Source organism: Daphnia magna, linkage group LG8 (assembly GCF_020631705.1).
Source record: "Daphnia magna isolate NIES linkage group LG8, ASM2063170v1.1, whole genome shotgun sequence".
Taxonomy (NCBI): domain Eukaryota; kingdom Metazoa; phylum Arthropoda; class Branchiopoda; order Diplostraca; family Daphniidae; genus Daphnia; species Daphnia magna.
Window position 1 is genome coordinate 8876170 of NC_059189.1, and position 17861 is coordinate 8894030.

Genomic DNA, 17861 nt, shown 5'->3' on the forward strand with positions numbered 1-17861 from the left:
ACGAAAACTATTTTGGTCTCCGCGGTGAAATCCGAACCTTCGTTAGAGATGCGGCTGCACCGTGTCCTTTAGTGTGCTCACGAGGACTTGTGCTCATCGGTTGGGAGTGTGCTGCGCTGCGCCCTGAAACTGGAGTTAAGTGACTCATTAGAAGAGTCACAGCAAAGTGTTTAACAAAGGCTATCAGTAAGCTCTTAGTAGGTAAGTTCATACTGAACTTGTGTGAATTCTCTTTGACGGCATTTTCGTATCTTCATCGATAAAAGTCTATTTAAGCAGAACGTTTTCTACGAAATTTTTTAAACTTCACATTATTATTTAACGTTGCTACATAATCAAGATACAATATTACGTCAATTATTCATAGTATACTATAAACTAACTAAATGGTTAAGATAATAATTCGTAAATTACGATAATAAGATAAAATAGTTTTAAGTAATAAAGAAAACACCATTAAAAAACAATTAATAACCAAAAAAGTAAAATGAATTTTGAGTTGAAATAAATGTGACATAATCACATGATAACCAAGCAATCTACTAGTGTCAGGAATGTTTAAGAAAACGAAAGAAATGCAGCCAAACAATTAGTTTACTCGTAAAATTCGTTAAATCTCTCATAAGCCCTGAGCCCTGCCCTAATAAACCGCCGCCATGCGCGAATGCGCCATACGCCATATTTAACTTGAGTAAAACTGACAACGTTGGACGTTTACATTCCTATATTTTAATTATTTATTTTTGTTCTTTTTATGTTTATGTGAATAATATAATTCCCGTTATCTTTTAATATTTGCTTAATTTTTTGGATTATCGTTTAGCTAATCAAAGTGTGTTGTTTGCATAATTATAGCTAGCTTTTAAATTTCTGGGGTAGAACGGGGGTAAAAATCGGGGCAAACGGAGTAAAAAGCGCTGTAATCGGGTATGTAACCGGTTATCTTTTTCTCGCGGAACCGTTTTAGACCCGGAAGCCTACCCAAATGGGCAGGGAAAAAAGCGTCTTGAAAACCTAGAGAACCGCTCCAAAATGAAACGACCCAAACGATTGGCCAGAAAGCTACCCGATTGACACGGGTACGAGGCTACGAACCCTTCCATCGATATTTCCAGAGTCATATGTCGATTTCGGATGGCTTCACTTTTCTGTACTGGTGCAATTGCCCCGAGAAAAAGTTGCTACTTCCTGCTGCTGCTCTGCTACTTCCTCCAGCCGGCGTAAAAAGTGAAAAAAGTGTTCGAGTGTAACCTCCATTTTCTGACAACCCGGTGGAGTGCATGACGTCACATGACCCTTCTCGCTCCATGCCAGTGTGGCTACTCCTACTAAGGGCTGTGGCCCGGACCAAATGGGACGGGTTTTTTCTTAAGGGGTTAAAATTAACGGGTTTTTTTCCTTTAAGGGTTTTGAACCGGGTCAACGATTTAAAAAAAATGTCCCGTCCCGCTTGACCCATGGGTCAGAAAAAACAACCCGGGTCGGGTCATGTCCCGCGTAATTATCGGGTCAAATGCACTTTCCTTCTCTTCTTTTCAGTCTCGTCATCAGACTCAACCTTTACAACGTTTATATTTGGAAAACTTTTTTTGTCAGCAGCATCGCCTGATTGACAGGATTTAGGTACATTTGGACGTTTTCTGCGAATGGTGGCCAATTTTCAAAATGATTTTTTCCACTATCCACAATATCTTTACATTTTTTTACACTGAGCTAGAGCTTGAAGTAGGAAAGCATAGCATTTTAGCACAGTCTCCAGCAGTTCAAAACTATATGTGATTTTGTTTGGCATAGAATTGTGTAAAACTTGTGAAGAAATTGTGGAAAATGGAAAAATTGTTTTGAAAATTGGTCACCAGTAGGGCTGTGGCCCGGGTCATCAAAACCCGGGTCAGATTCCGTGTCAAGGAAAAAAACCGATAAAAGGCAACCCTTTAAGGAATTTTTTTTTTTCGGGACGGGTTTCGGTACGGTTCAAGGGGTTCTCGGGCTAACCCGAAACCCGAGATGTGGCGCCATCTAGTAGTAAGACAAAGAAGCTTTTAATTCTTACGCTAAATTACGAGTCAACAAAGCAGAATAGCTTAAAAACATAGCAATCTACAGTAACGGCCAGGAATCGGGGTATCTCTCTGCGTATTTGGGAACTTGGGTCCTCCCACCAAGTCACCAACCCACAGGCGCCTCGGGACGTTTGTCTCAATATAGTGCTGCGACTGGTGACCAATTTTCAAAACAATTTTTCCACTTTCCACAATTTCTACACAAGTTTTACAGAATTCTATGCCAAACAAAATCACATACTCCACAACAGCCGCCATCTTTTAAAATGGCATTGTATGTTTCGGGCCAATCCTTGATTTTTGTCCGACCCTGCGTTGGTTGATGAAGTGGACTCCCGATTGTGCCCGCGAAGGGCTTTTGGGAGGGTGGCGGGAGACCCCGCTTAGAGCCAAACGGGGCCAGTCTCTACGTGAACCGTAGTGAAAAAAACGTGATGGCCCGATATTTAATTTTAGATTTATTTAACTTAGAGTTACTAATATATACAGCATAAGATTAAATTTAGTATTTCCTGTTAAGATAAAGAAGTGTAATACTAGGTAATACTAATACCTTTTAAATAGACTCTATACAAGAGATAGGGTATTCTTTGGATATATCTGTCGGTTTAAAATCTCCAATTGTTAGTGATTTTAAGAATTTTAAACGAAATCTCTTTTCTATGTTTTGTTTATTTATTTTAGGAGTCGAGCGTGGACGTCATGGATAAGGACTCGGAAAAAATTTTTATAGATACAATTTTACGTACGGTAAAGGAAAACGAATACACCAAGCTGAGCCAGAGAATACGCGCAGGAGTAGACCTTGAAAACAAAGGGTTTTCTATAACGTCTAACTTGGTGAAGGGGTCTACTACTTTCGATTCGTTTGCCCTTTGCTTGATTCAACACTCGGAAAAATGCTATGGAACGTCCTATTTGAAAGAAGCTCTCTCGTCCTCCGATTTCATTACTCGAACATACAATAACACCAAAACGTCTTTCAGTGGAACGATTCAACTTCTCAACGCCACGTTTAACGAGGATGACCGCGCCGATGCTATTGCAAGCCTGATTAAGTATCTCTGCGGAGATTTGAACTTGTTCAAATCAAATTATCGTTTACCAAACATAGCAGTCAGATGTTACGGCCTACTTGCCCAGCCAACCAACTATCTTTACAACCTGAAGGAAAATCGATGTGAACAGCTTTTGGATCAAGATCCAGAAGAAACAGGTGTCGAGTGGTATTACATCTGGTATGAGGACGCACGTCAAGCATTTCAGTCCATTTACCCGAAGCAGTACGCTAATGACGAATCAACTTTGAAACCAAAAAGAAGCGCACCAGGTGAGCATTCTGCTGCGTTACAGTAATGAATTCATTTTCTTATTACAGTTTTTGCTACAGGGTGTTCTTTGGCAATGAATATCACAATGCGAAGGCATGTATTTTATATCGCCGATGAAACGATCGACGATAGAAGTAAACTACTGGAGCATTTGGACAAGCACTGCATCCGATTGACGGAAAATATCGAACAGAACTTGACACTAGTCGAATCACTCGTGCTGTGCTTGATTCAGCACTCATCAGGCAACTATTTTTTGACTAGCTTAGATTATCCACACGTTGCTGATTTTGGCTCACCGAAACGGCTTTCCGAGTCGGGCTGGAACGCTTTCCGCGCCGAAATCGAATCCTTTTCTAAAACATTTTGGTCAAAATCGAATGAGAATTTGATGAAGAATATCAAATGGATTATCCAACAACTCTGGAAACGGTTTAACTGTTTCAATGTTAGCATTTCTAATGATGAAGCCAATTCTACTCGAAAGTTTGCCGTTGTCGTCTTCGGTTTTTCCAAGCTGGCGTGCTATGTCGTCTATAAGGATAATGAATTCAAAATCGTCCACGCTTTAAACGAAGGTTCATCCCCCTTTTACGTATGGTTTGACAAATCAAATGAGGTGTTCGAGGCACTGGCACCACTGTTTTCCATGTACCAGCATGAAAAAGAAAGTGCCAGCCTTTACTGGAACGATCTATTCAACCGATTTGAACGCGGCTTCGATCAGTTTTTGAAGCAAAGATTCCATTCATGTTCGAGCTCTTCCGAAGTTGAACAATCATTCGACGACTTTAACAAATGCCGTAAAGAGGCGCGAGACTTCTCCTTGTCCTCAATTCAACAAGTGTTTTCACGATGGGACTCGAACAAAGAATCACTTCGTGCAAATTGCATCAGAACCGAGAGCATGAAGGTACTGTACGTCAACTAGCACACACAAATAAAAGATTTATCGCTTCTGTTAACCCTTTGGCTTGTGATATCTCTAACCAATATCTTTCTTACTTTTCTAAAGGTGGGTTGGGAAAGGTGTCCAGAATTACGCCCTATTTCCGCCTGCATGGAAGAGTGTCTCATGACTTTGGATCACGACATAGCGACAAGCTGGTGCAAGGAGCTGTGGAACGCCATAGTTCACGCGATCGCCAGGCAGGTGGATCTGGAATTGGCCAGGAGACATAGGGAAATTGAGATGGACCGCAGGAGAGGACGGTCCAAGATCGACAAGGCCAACGAGAAGGTGAAACAGTTGCAGAAGGAAATTGAATCTGCCCAGAGGCGGATGGCACAAAATCAAGCGGAGAATAAGATGCTGGATGAGAAATTGGAAGCCCTCGCCTGGAATCAGCTGATCATTGATATTGGAAGCATGAATTACGTTCCAGATTACCAACTTGTACTCAAAAGAACCGACCACGAGTTTTTTAAACTGAAAAATGGCCTTGATCTTGCCGAAACATTATCCAAAATCGTCCAGCGGCCCAACATAACGTCGCAGTTTGCTCAACACCTTAAGAACTATGTGAAAAAAAGTGGAGTCGACGAGATTTTGGAGCAGCTACGTTCGGCTTTGATTGAAGTCGTCGGTGAAAAACCCTCTGATAGTTGGGTCAGCGATGGCAAGTGGCGCGTCGAGGGACCAGCCCTAGTTTTGAGCCAGGTCGTAACACTGCTCGAACAGAAGGGTGTTCTCTCTGAAGGAAAATGTCAAGAAGTAACGATCGAAGCTGAAAGAGTTCTTTACATCGACTCGGACTGGGTCACTCGCGGTGTCAGTTTAAAGATTTCGGCTCCGTTAGTTAACATCGTCAGTTCCGGAAATGGAACGAAAAGAGTGATAGAAACTTCCGGTAAGGATGGCGAACCGCACGATTCGAACAAAGCTAACGATGGAGAGGGCGGTGGAGTGGACGGAAGCGATGGTCTTGATGGCGAGGACGGTCAGGACGCTGGAAACATAACCATCGACTGCCTCTCAATGGAGAATCATCACATCTTGAAACTGGTTGCTCGAGGTGGAAACGGATCGAACGGTCAGAGCGGTGGGGATGGAAAGAGCGGAAAAAGCGGAGAAGACGGTGCAAACGGCTCGTTTGCATCACACGAAAAGGAAAAGAAAAACTGGTATGCATTTGGACGACTTCGTGACCTGCGATTAAAAACCATACACTACGGCACCTCAGGTTCGAACGGCCAGACAGGCGGTTCGGGCGGAAATGCAGGATGCAGCGGGACAGGAGGACAGGGAGGTGAGATAACAATCAACTTCAAAACCAGTGAACGGTCTGGATTTGAAAAAATCAATTCGAACGGAGTCACAGGAGAACAAGGAACACCCGGTAAAGGCGGAGACTATGGGAGGGGTGGCCAGCACGGCAAGGATGCTGTTTACTACTTCGAGGCGAACGACTCAAAACCTTGGGTTTTTTTTACTGGTAACTGGAGAAAGCATTTGGGTTCCGAAAACGATGTCGAGAGTCAGTGGTGCAAGCGCTGGTTCAGATCTGACAGTCTCATCGGCTACAAGCGCACTAAGAACTCGAATCCAAAGTTTGCTGCTAATGGTAAACGGGGAAGAGAAGGAGAGAGGGCCAATCAGAGACAGAATCAAAATAGCCGGACTCGCAACTCGGAATCGCTTCAACAACGGGAGCGTTCCGCCAATACTAAATCGAATCAAACGGAAATGGAACAGGCGATTGCAGCTCAACGTGCGAATCAGGAGCAAATACAACGCGAAGGCCAGACTATTTCTCGGTGTACTGCCGCAATCGATACACAGAGAAATAGGATCTCCAGTGTCCAACAAGAAATCGAGCTCGCAAATCAGGAAATCACCGTAAACGAAGCGACACGCCAACGAGTGAAAGTCAAGATTCACGAAATGTTGGAACAGCACACCGTTCATCAGGTTGTTGTTCGTCAAAATGTGACGAGACAAGTGAACCTGCAGTTGGAGGACCATCAGCTGGGCCTTCAACAAAAACAGGCTCCGATTAACCTCAACCTATTTACTTTGCGGGCAGGTTGCCGAAGTGGGTCAAACGCAACAGAACCGACTCAAATACTAGACAATTTACTGTCTTCTGGTGGGAGTTCGTTAAGCATCGATGATCGTTTAAAGTTAATGAAGGCTACTCAAATGTTCCATTTGAGGTTAGTAGCAAATCGCCAGAATTGCAACCGAGAGTGGTTATTCGTTGGAAAGCTTATTGAAAAGTACTCCAGTCGACCTCAACGTCTGATCGCCGGTCTAGAGTTCCTCGAAATGAATCAGGGACTGATGATCCAACTTTTGGACAGGAAAACTAATGGAGACATCCTTAAAATCCTGCGCACCTTTTTAGATCCTATCGAAACACATGAAGAGGATGCAATCAGCACTTTGTTCGAGTTTGGTTTATTGCGTGACTTGCCGTACGAAACGTTAAAGGTGTTGCTCGAACGTCTTGAACTGCGAATGTCGTCGAACAATGCCCAACTGTTGCTCGCTGTCGCTATCAATTACCAAATGCTAGGCCAAATGACGAGAGAAATTGCCGACTTAATTGGAGACGATCGCGAAACTGCGCTCAGGTGTGCTGAGCTGCTTGTCCAAGTGTCCGATTTGCATTCGCTGCCCCGCAAAATGAATGAGACCGCCCAAATGAGTGATGACGATCTAAAAGCTTTCTATTCATCGTTTTTCGATGAGCTTCGCAATCAACTCTTCATAGTCAAAGAATCAAGAGCGGCAGGTGTAACAATAACAGTCTATCAAGCTGTCAAGCGTTTTGTTCGAAGAAAACTCGGATACAACACGGACAATTTGAATGTTGAGGACCTTTCCAAGATCCAGGTGACTGATGTGTGGAGGATTGCGTTCCTAATAAACGAATTCCTACTTGAGGCTTCTGAAATGGATGCCGTAAGACAATGGATACGCAATTCAAATATCAAAAACAAAAATGCGGTACTTTCACTTCTTGAGAAATCGTTTCGTGAAAATATTTTGGATCCTGGTTGGACAGAAGTGAGACGACTCTTGACTAAACGAGAGAACTTGAAAAATGAAAAACTTACGCGCAAGCTGGAAGAAGTTGAATGTGCTACCAGAGTTACAATGAGCAAAACGAGCTTCGTAGAGAAATCTTGCATCTTAGAGGAATTGAAAGATGTTCTTCGAAACGAGCAAGAAAAAGAGGAGTCGATTTTGGAATGGGTCAGCCGCAAGGCAATCACAGTGGAACCATTTGATGGATTCTTTTCTGGTCCAAGTGGAGACTCAGAAGAGGAAATCGTCGTGAACATCGTTGAGAAGCTAGATACTAAAACGTTGAAAAAACTGGTTGAATTGAACTGGCGTCTTTCAACTCGTCGTCTTTCGTTTGATGACAAACAGATTGTCAAGTTTTGTTCCGCTATCGAAAAACCCTTCCCAAGGATCAGCCACGATTTTAGTTATGATTTGCAATACAGCCAGTCAATATTCAGATCGAACTGGGTTCAGTACCTCTTGAACAGAGTTGCGGACGAGCGAGCACAAGTGGATAGATTGTTTGCAAGTGTGTTGAAAAAATTTGAAGGCCGCAGCAACGAAATCGGGACTCTTGCACTGATCCTTCGTAAATATGAGCTCTACACTAGCACTCTGGAACCTTTAGAAGCCAGTAAAGTGTGGATGCAACTCGACAAAATGTCCTCAATAAAAGACGTTTTGGGTGAAGTTCGAAGCAAATTGAAAGAAGCAGGTAACCAATTTTCCAAGTTCTTTTCAGTTGTAATTTAACCGATACACATTTTTTTTTAAAACTATTTAGTAGAGAAGCTGTTGGATGAAGTGAAACGGGCAATTTCAAAACTGGAGGGCGCTTATGGGAAGATAGCGAATGCACCATTGTGCGATCCTGGTAAGAAAGTGATTACTCGTTATTAAAGTGACATTTTAAATAAAAATTAATTATCTTTCAGGCTATGACATCGTTTCGCTAGTGGCCCGGGTTCAGCAACTTGTTACTGGATGTACTGAAGGGAAGTCCAACAGCTCCTTGTTTCAAAATGGAAATTCTTTGGGCGAGCTGTTTAACATCATGGACGCTATCCGTTTTCATCTCAATATCATGGATATTGACGGCACCAAAACAAAGAAAGAATCAGAAATGTACGGCAAGATATGCGGCCTGAAGAACGCATTCTGCAGCTGGAATAAGGAGAAGAAAATCCCACAGTATGGGGGCGCTCAAGAAGCCGTCAAAACTCACGAACGCCTGTTGATTTCTCTGACCGATGCATTCTCGATCAATCGCGAAGAACTTGAAGATGAAGACCCCAGGCGAGTAGTTTACGATGAGATTTCAAATCACATTGGTGAGATCCAGACGTCCCATGACGAAGATCTCAAACTGATTGGCGAGCTTTCAATTGTCATTTCGGATCCGCGTTCCGGAATAGATTTTTGTCAGTACGTCAAGAGAACGTCTCTCGTCTACTTCTCTCTTCGACCTAGTGCTCTGTCAAACGAACGGAAAAGTCGCCTGTTTGAGGCCATCCTTAGAGTTGTTGACATTCAACAGCAGCATCCCGTCGAGAAAAATCTGAGCGGCCTTTTTGGCCACACTTTGAAACGTGCGTCTGAAAAGGTTTGTTTTGATATGTACTTCCAGTTCAATTCATGAGCTCAGACTAAATTTGTTTTTCGTCTTCTAGAATAACGAGTGGCTGTATACGTCAATCGCCCTCTTAATCGGCAATCTGTTAAAAAGTGAATGGCATCTTGCGACGTGGAATCAAGCGGAACTCTGGAGCGCTCATTTAGAATTGATCACTAAAAAAATAGAAAAGGAAGACTTTGAAGAAGCATGCGAGATGCTGCTCTCTATACAGCAACACGTTCTCGATTATTGCCGGGCTTGTTACATTGAAAACCTGCTCAAGACCACTAATAAATCATCCGACACCATCGATTTAAACATGGCGAACCTGGCGTTCAACGAAGCCGTAAGTCTCACAACAGACGTCTTGCGATTCGCAAATACGACTAACTCCTCCAAGCCCCATGGATTGGTCATCAGCCAAGTTATGGCTCGCCAAAAGGTCCTGAAGACGACAATTCGTCTCGGTTTATCACAGCTCGTTTCCTGGCACGGCAACACTATAATACACCATCTGCTCCGCCAGGATGTCCTTTGGAACAAGGACAACGAAATGTTTAAGAAAGTCCTGTCGAAAGCTTTCAATGGAAACACGAACGCAGAAACCCGACGCCGCGAAGCTTTCGTCAAGCGTTTAATTTCACTGAGGCACGTTGAATGGACGGAAAAGCGACTCGCCGAATTGAATTCGCTTTTGAACAAGTCTTACCAGGATTTATCTGTCGTCGTTGGCTATGATGTTTTCACTGAAGAAGAGAGGTCTTTCGTTAGTCTGATTGACAGCGACGTGGCAGTCCTAAACATCCTGACGAGCGAGTACCCATCGTGCTACCTGAATTCACTGCAAAATCTTGCAATCAAACCAGCTCTCGAGTCTTTTGTGCGCTGCTTCCTGCCCAACTTTGCCGGAATAAGTCTGAATCAAGAGGCAAATTTCGAAAAAGAGAAGACCGATGAAGCTCAACTCTGGCTGATTGCAAAGAAGTTTTTATCTAGAAAGAAAGTGGAGGGAACACTGAGAGATTGGATTGTTTGGTTTAACGACGTTTTCATCGCTTCGTTGAACTCGTGTCCATCGGATTCAGGGCTTACGCTGAATCAAGTGTCAAACTTCCTCGACGATGCCGCCAACTCTAATTTGGAGCTCTGTCGTCTTATCACAACGACATGCCGACCCCATTATTGGACTCGTTTTCTCGCCGTTTACATCATAAAAAATTCGATCAATCGTCTGGGATTGGGCGAAGCCGGAGATGCGACCGCAGGGAACCTCGTCGCCTTTTCGATGCGGGTGACGAATGAAACTGGCAGTTTGTTAATTCGTTGTTTACGAGAAAAAATCTTAGCCGAATCGAAAACAGATAGAACAGCCGTTGGTTTAGTCCGGGACGTGGCGTCCGGGCTGAACGAAATCTCAGAGCTCAATTCAAATATTTTTGAAGACAAACAGTTATTCGCTAGATTCGTGAACGCTGGGTTGACCGAGTGGCCGAAAGTCTGCCGTCTTGCCCGCTTCGCTTCTAAGTGGACCATGACTTCTGAAGGATTTGGACTTCTTAGTGCGCAAAAGGTGATGACCGTTTTCGATATTGAACTTGGACAGAAGAGGACAGATCGTCTGTTGGATCGCGCACAGTGCTACCACCGGAACAACTTGTCTTTCTCATCGTGGCTCGAAAAAATTGCCAATAACTTGATTAGTTTCCCTTGGATTAGGGAACAATGCATTAAACTGGCCGAATGTTCGGACGCGGGAGAGGAAGAAGACAAGCTTTGGGCATCGGTGACTCACGTCGAAAACAAGGCGAAATCAGCGCACAACAAAGAGCTGACTGTCAACGACATTCTCACAATCCTGAGCAACGATCCCGAATCGAGGCTGATGACGGACGACCCTGCCAAACGAACAGAGATTCGAGATTTCGTTCATCGAGCCAAATCTAGCTACGAATGCGAATATAAAAACTGGAACAGTGAGAGGATCAAACAGTGGTCAGAACAGTGGTCAGCGCAGGTGAAGGTGAATTCCAAAAGCAAACCATTGCAAGTGTATGAATTTCTTGCAGTAGCTTCTCGAGCGGTGGAGTTGGCGAAAGGTTACAAGCCACGAGACGTCCAGATGTTGGCAGTTATACTGTTCGTGATGGGCGAGGATCGTGGAAACAAAAAGATCAAACGTATGGCTCAGATCTCGACGGGTGAAGGAAAAACTTTGATAACAGCTCTGCTCGCCATTTATCACGTCCTGCGTCACTGGAACAAGGATAGGCATGTCAACGTGATCACGAGCTCGTCGGTGCTGGCTGAAGCGAGCGTCTCCGAAATCCAGTACCTTTATGACCAGTTTGGGGTGAGCTTGAGCAACAACTGTGACTTGGCCTGCGCAAAAGATGATAGACTCCGTAAAGAGCGCTACAACTCGCACGTAATATACGGCGATTTGCCAAGTTTCATGCGAGACATTCTTCTCACCCGCTTCTTCAACAAGAAAATAACGCGAGGAAGGACACCTGGCGCTATGATAGTTGACGAAGTAGACTCCATGCTCTTGGACAAAGGGGAAAGCGTGCTGTACCTATCGCACAACGTACCAGAAATGTATCACTTGCGTCAACTCTTTGTCGAAATAGCCGGAACAGTCAACGCGCCCGACGTGCAGAGTTTGGCCGAATCGAGAGACATTGTTGCTGAAGTTCGAAGGTTCATCGAGCCAAGGATCAACGATTCAGACATCGCCGTGCCCAATTGCCTGAAAGGATATGTCAAGCTTCACCTGTCGACGTGGATCAGAAGCGCGTTGAGAGCCGCTTACCTTTTGAACGCCAAAGACTCGTACAAGATCGACGACCTCGGTGATGAGAAAGGAAGACAGGTGATCATCATGGATAAGGAGACGGGCGTAGAGCAAATCCAGATGGAATGGTCAGACGGTCTTCATCCCGCTCTTCAGTTGAAACACGGCCTCAAGTGGACCCCCACTGCCCTGAAAGCAGTTTTCATGTCGAACATAGGATACTTTACCGAGTTCAACGGCCGGTTTTACGGAGTGACCGGGACATTAGGCTCAGCGGCCGAATGCGATCTTTTGCGCAACGTTTTCGGTGTAGATTTCTTCCGGATGCCGAGGTTTAAACAACGCTTCTGCATCCAACACGGACCGCACGTTGCAGGCAACGAAGCTGAGTGGCTCCAAAACATGGAGAAGGCTGTCGAAGAGGTGACCAAGTCCCTGAAACCTCGCGCTGCTCTCATCATCTGTGAAAACATTTTTTCAGCTGAACGCATATACGAGGCATTGTCTAAAACATCGCAGTCAAAGGTAGATAAAAGCATTACAGATTGCGTACGAATAATAACATTTACTTTTCATAGGAATACAAAGTTACTAAGTATACCAGCTCTTTTGACACGGATTTCCTGAAAATGCAACACGAGGAAGAAGTCGGCCCGGGTCAAGTGATTGTTGCCACAAACCTCGCAGGCAGAGGAACAGATTTCAAGCTGAGCGAACAACTCGAGAAGAATGGTGGACTTCACGTAATCATCAGCTACGTCCCTCCGAATGCGCGAGTCGAAGCTCAGGCAGAAGGTCGCACTGCTCGTTCTGGACAACCCGGAAGCTATCAGTTTGTGATTCAAGAGGGATCTGGTCAAATGGTCGACGCACAAGGATCAACTGACCCCTACGGTAAACTGTGCGCATTGAAGATCGCCCGCGACGACGAGGAGCGATCCCGGCTGGAACATCTGCGCCTCAATGCAGTTCCAAAAATCAAACTGGAAGAATCCCTTTTTGAGCGTTTCTTTCGAGAGTGCATCAAGCCGTTGAGAGAACGTAGTACACCGGATGAAACTGTTGCTACGATCCAAACTGAGATGATAGATATCAAGATTCACTGTTTGAACAACAGATGGGCTATCTGGCTTGACGACAACGCAAAACAGATAGAGTGCGCTCACAGCGATCGAGTACTGTCCGAGAATCTCAACAAGGCCTTCGAAAGTTTCATTTCCAGCGTGGGCAACGCGTGCTGGTTGAGCCTAGAAGATCTGGCGCAGACCCCCAGCGAGTTCATGTGCGTAGCCCGTTTTTACGAAAACCACTCGAAGTATTGCAGCGACAATCTGGGCAGAGCAATGCATTGCTGTAAGCAGATCGTCACTAAGGAGCCTTTGTTCTGCGAAAACGCTCTCCTGGAACACGTTCGGCTGATCCTGTTAGACAAAGCGGACTACTACAAGAAGAGGGAGGCAAAGAAACTCCTTGTCAAAGCGAAGAAATTGATCGACTCTAGGATCGAGATTCTCACAGGCCTCAACCAGGTCGTTAGCATCCTGCGACAGAAGACGAATTCTGGTTCCGATCCTGCTGAGCACTTTCGGTTCGAAGAGCAAACTAGCAATATGATCCACTTGCTTCAAGTGCATTTAAACTCCATCAGTTCATTGCTCGGGGTACCTTTAACAGACGCTCTGTCCAGGCAGTTCCACTCTGGAGAAAATAATGACGAACAGTTGAACAAAGTAAATGATATTTTAGCAAGAAGCTCCAACTATTACAAACCTTTGCGCTACTCGAAAAAGATTCCAGTAATCAACGAAACAAAAACAAAAGAACTGCAGTTTGATGGATCAGTCGTGAAGTGGCCCTCGTTTTTGAGTCACTGCCAAACAGATCTGATCGAGTGGTTTGTTGCCGGCGGGTCAACCATATCAGATGCAACTTCGTTGCTATCAAGTTTAGAATCGAAGATCGCTGAAGGTGAAATACGCCTGTGGAACCAACTAATCAAAAACGGCTACATCGACAAGGGTGGGCCGACCAGTTCTTACACTATCACAGCAGACAACTCACTGGACCCAGAGCTACTCGAAAATTTTGCCGAGTACAAGCGGATCATTCCTGGCTGGTTAGCGTTCCATGAAGAAGAGGATTTTGACGAAGTCTCTTCGACGTTAGGCATCACGAATGATGACAACCGTGGACAGTGCAGCACAGTAAGCCGCATTAAAAAGCTGCTGATTGACAACAAGTTGCTTGTCAAATCTGACCGACCTATTCACAAAATATTGAAGAACATCCCTTCAGTACAAGACAATGTTGAAGCCCACCTCGTGCCAGGAGTACCGCTTGTTTCATGCGCCGACGTATTGGCCGCCTGGTTCCCTTCAGCGGCGAATCAAGAGGGTCAAAGAGTTGAGCAGCCCGATTTTGATGGTCGCAAAACGAAATTGGCTGATCAGTTTAAAAATTACCTCATCGACATCGGCATCTTAAAGCAGCCCGCTATCTTGTTTCATTTCCCCCCGTCAAATCGATCCAAAGAAAATATCGATTCTGATTTAGAGAAGATGAAGAATTTCTTCAAATCTCGAAAAGATTTCGACGATTTGGCATGGACTTTGTACAATAAGGAAGAAAGAGACGCTAAAAAAAGGAAGGATATCCTGGCTGAACGTTTGATGGTGGCGATAAGGGAGCACCTTGGTAAATTGAAGACGTTTGCAAAAATGAAATCTTCATTCGTCTACTTGCACGAAGACCTACCACCGAGTTCGGTGAACCCCGCTGACGAGTTGCAACAGTTCGACGCCCAGTACTTCGACCGTGTTGGCCGTTTCGAAGAACACATCCCATTCGATTGGAGAACGTTAATAGTAGCTTTGCTCGGAGTGGCCCAGCTCGTTGGAGCGGTTGCATTCCCGTTCTTCAGCGCCGGATTGGCAGTCGAAGGCATCAACGATTTGATGTTCGCCTTCCAGAGTTTCAAGAACCCCGGGTCGTTCTCTTGGTCCACGTACGCCAAGGGTAAGCTCAAAGGATTGGCAATGATGGCGCTAACTGCCGGGTTCGGGGCCGCCGGACTTATCGCGAAAGGAGGAAAGAACTTGATGGGAGCAATGAAGCTTTTGGGACGTTTCAATGGCACATTAAAGGGATGGTGGCAGCTGGGTAAACAGGTGCTAGCCAAGTGCGCTGACGCTCTACTCTCCAGTGTGATCGGACAGATCGTGCAAAAGTTCCTCAACTGGGCGAAAGAGTTCATACTGAAGAAGGTATTGTCGCGCGTAAAATCATTCCTGTTCGAAAATCCTGTTTGCCGTCCAGCTTTTGAGGGACTGAGAGCTTTAATGAACGACATTTTAAACGAAGCGCGGCGCTTTGGTCGTTCTTTGGGGGAGGTGTGCAAGTCGATACAGGACGCAATCGACCGAGCATGTAACCCTGACGCTCCCTCTGCCATCGACATGTTCTCCCGAATCAAAGAGACAGCCAATGGAATCCGTGGGGAGATGCTCGGTGCTTTCGCCAGTTCCATGGAGGGACTGGCCAACTGTCAACAGAATCACCTCAATATTTACAAAGCATCTTCTGTGCTTGATGGGATCACAGATGCAGGACACACCGGCACTTTTGGAAAAGTGATTAAACAAACAGCCCAAGTTGCAAAACGCGTGAATGATTTCACGAAAGAGAGCCAAAAGATAATTAAACAAGTTAACAACATGCAAAGTATTGTAAAACTTGCGGCCGAACCGACGTGTCTCGTCAAGGACGTCAACGAACAACTTCGACAAGAGCTCCGTCGATTGAACAGCAAACAAGACATCGACCACAATCAGCAGTCGATGGTGGATTTAACCGAAAAACAGAAGCTTGAATTTGATGGTTTTAAAACGGAAATGTCGAATAAAATTCAAGAGTTGATCATGAAAAAGAGCCTCGATGAGATCCAGTCTGCATGGGTCCAGCCGGCGCTTCAAGCCAAACTCGAAAAGACCGTCCGGGACAAGGCAACCAAAACGCTCCACGCTATGGGACTCATCAAATTGCCCCCAGGTGCTGACAATCTGAGGGACGAAGCCAGTCAACCGGAAAATGAGGAACAAATTGATCCTGCTTACGAAGAAAGAGTCGAAAAGATCGGCGAAGAGATGGCCGGTCCAGTGGAGAAACAGCTGTTTGCCGACCGATATGGGTTTTCGTTAGAGCTAGTCGACGAAACAGGCGATTATTCGGATGGATCAGGATCGTTTTCTTATCATCCGAACGGTGATCCGGCAAATAAAAAGATCATGATGAAGGTGACGAAAAATGAGGACGGCGAAAAGCACGTGGAACTCATCATGCCGGATGGAACGACTTACAAGCACATTCCTGGTCCTGGAGAGTCTCTCAACAGTTGCTTCTATCACGCAGCGGCAAAGGCTCTGAACAAATCTTCAGCCCAAGTGATCAGCGAGATGAAGGAAGAAGCGAGTTCCAACGAACGAGTTCGAATCATGTACAACATCGGCGTGAACGAAAAGTATAGCCGATTGCACACCGGTGCCTATGGTAAGTGTTCCGAACTCGAAGTCGAACGCGACGAGCTCGGCAGAAAGGTAACCGTTAGCGCTGTTATCACTCCAGCAAATGTTGCCACGGTACCGGGCTCGGATGTGAAAGTAAAAGAAATTGTGAAGATCGGTTTAGATGGCGAGAACGTCAGTCACTGTATTCCTAGATGCCTAGGCGGCACATACGAGGAAGAAAACCTCGTTAGTTTGCCGCACATGACGAACCAAAAGTACCAACGTTTTCACGAGAAAGGACTCGAATCATTCTGTCAGGCTCACATGAAAGGACAGGATCCACCAAAGATCGAAGTTCAAGTGAAGGTCCATTTCCAAAACAGTGTTCAATACTTGGAAAGCATGATTCCTAGTCCTGGTAAGAAGAATACTTATGAGATCGCTGGTATTGAACTCAACTTCCATCTCAAAAACGATCCAAGCAACTTTTACAAGAGTGGTTTCATCCCGTGTCAATCGGGCGAAAGCGGAACTGTGACTGTCGGTGGTGATCGTTTCAAGACACATTTTTTACGAAAAGAATCAAGCCATCTGGGATATTCGGGTCCTTCCAACGTGAGGATCAATTACGCGGAATCATTCGAAGAAGGCAAGAAAAAATTCTCAACATATTCTGCTGACCTCCACAGTCATCAGCCGCACAATAGAAGAAATTAAGGTTTTTCAATCGATCATCTTACTCATATTTTTACATTTTAAAAGTAAAGCGGATCTCATGCGATGTGCCGCGTTGGGAAAGTTCTTACTTGAGTGTATCAATTTAATCAGTGCAAGCTTTTGCGATTTTCAGGTGCAAGATTCTAGTGCAAACATACTACGGTAGTCTAGTCTATTGATATGTCTGGAATGACTTGGCAATGTCGCCCCCCTCCCCTTGCAGCATAGAGACGGCAGTTGGACCTAGTACGTTGACGAGCGAATACATCCTGTCTCTCTCTTCTCAATTCCCCTATCGTTTCACTTCATTCCATGGCGCAGTTGATATATTCTTAGTGAATTCTCGAACTTATTCCCTGACTCTCATTCAGTTCCGGTTGTGTGTGACTGTGAGGCCATTTTCGACTCGTCCCCATTGTTCTTGTGAATTTCCCCCCTGGCTTTGTCCCAGCGTGGTCTTGTGGAGGCCGCCATTTTGGTTTTGAGTGTGTTTCTCCCTTACACCAATCCATTTTCTATCGTTCTTCATCGCCGGCATCCCTTGCCATTGTTTCATCCTCGTTCGAGTTCATTTATGTCATTTTCCCCCATTTTTTTGCGTTTTCGTGCATCTATCGTCCGTTAAATTCACACCCCATTTCATTCTTGAAGAGGGCCCACATTTTGCGCGCCCGCCATTTTTTTTTTCTCTCTTTCTTTCTGTCACCGACGTTCACCGTCAACGTTCGGCACATTTATTCCATTTTCGTCATTTCATTTTCACATTCAAATCTTTCATTTTGTTTTTTTCTTTCGCCCATCAGTCGTATACCCTACATTTCCGT

The 17861-nt window shown here is 45.0% G+C and overlaps 1 protein-coding gene across 4 annotated transcripts; it reads left to right on the top strand.

Moving 5' to 3' along the window:
- The first annotated feature begins 34 nt into the window (after positions 1 to 34).
- Positions 35 to 17546, top strand: LOC116929669. 4 transcript variants are annotated; one of them, XM_045177604.1, is made up of 9 exons: positions 35 to 201; positions 2748 to 3393; positions 3454 to 4307; positions 4410 to 8124; positions 8194 to 8283; positions 8345 to 9012; positions 9080 to 12343; positions 12397 to 15573; positions 17409 to 17546. In XM_045177604.1, the coding sequence occupies exons 2-9, from the start codon at positions 2766 to 2768 to the stop codon at positions 17520 to 17522; spliced, it is 12510 nt and encodes a 4169-aa protein (XP_045033539.1). In that variant the 5' UTR covers positions 35 to 201; positions 2748 to 2765; the 3' UTR covers positions 17523 to 17546. The 4 variants fall into 4 exon arrangements, with proteins under 4 accessions (XP_045033539.1, XP_032792861.2, XP_045033538.1 ...); XM_032936970.2 differs by lacking the exon at positions 17409 to 17546 and having other exon boundaries at positions 12397 to 17324; XM_045177603.1 differs by lacking the exon at positions 17409 to 17546 and having other exon boundaries at positions 8197 to 8283; positions 12397 to 17324.
- The last annotated feature ends 315 nt before the right edge of the window (positions 17547 to 17861 follow it).

What these genes read in the sequence shown, in the direction of transcription:
- LOC116929669 (XM_032936970.2), top strand. Translation starts at nt 2,766, where the DNA reads ATGGATAAGGACTCGGAAAAAATTTTTATAGATACAATTTTACGTACG. An exon ending in AAGCAAATTGAAAGAAGCAG is followed by an intron (nt 8,125 to 8,193) that starts GTAACCAATTTT and finishes AAAACTATTTAG; the next exon opens with TAGAGAAGCTGTTGGATGAA. An exon ending in TGAAACGTGCGTCTGAAAAG is followed by an intron (nt 9,013 to 9,079) that starts GTTTGTTTTGAT and finishes TTCGTCTTCTAG; the next exon opens with AATAACGAGTGGCTGTATAC.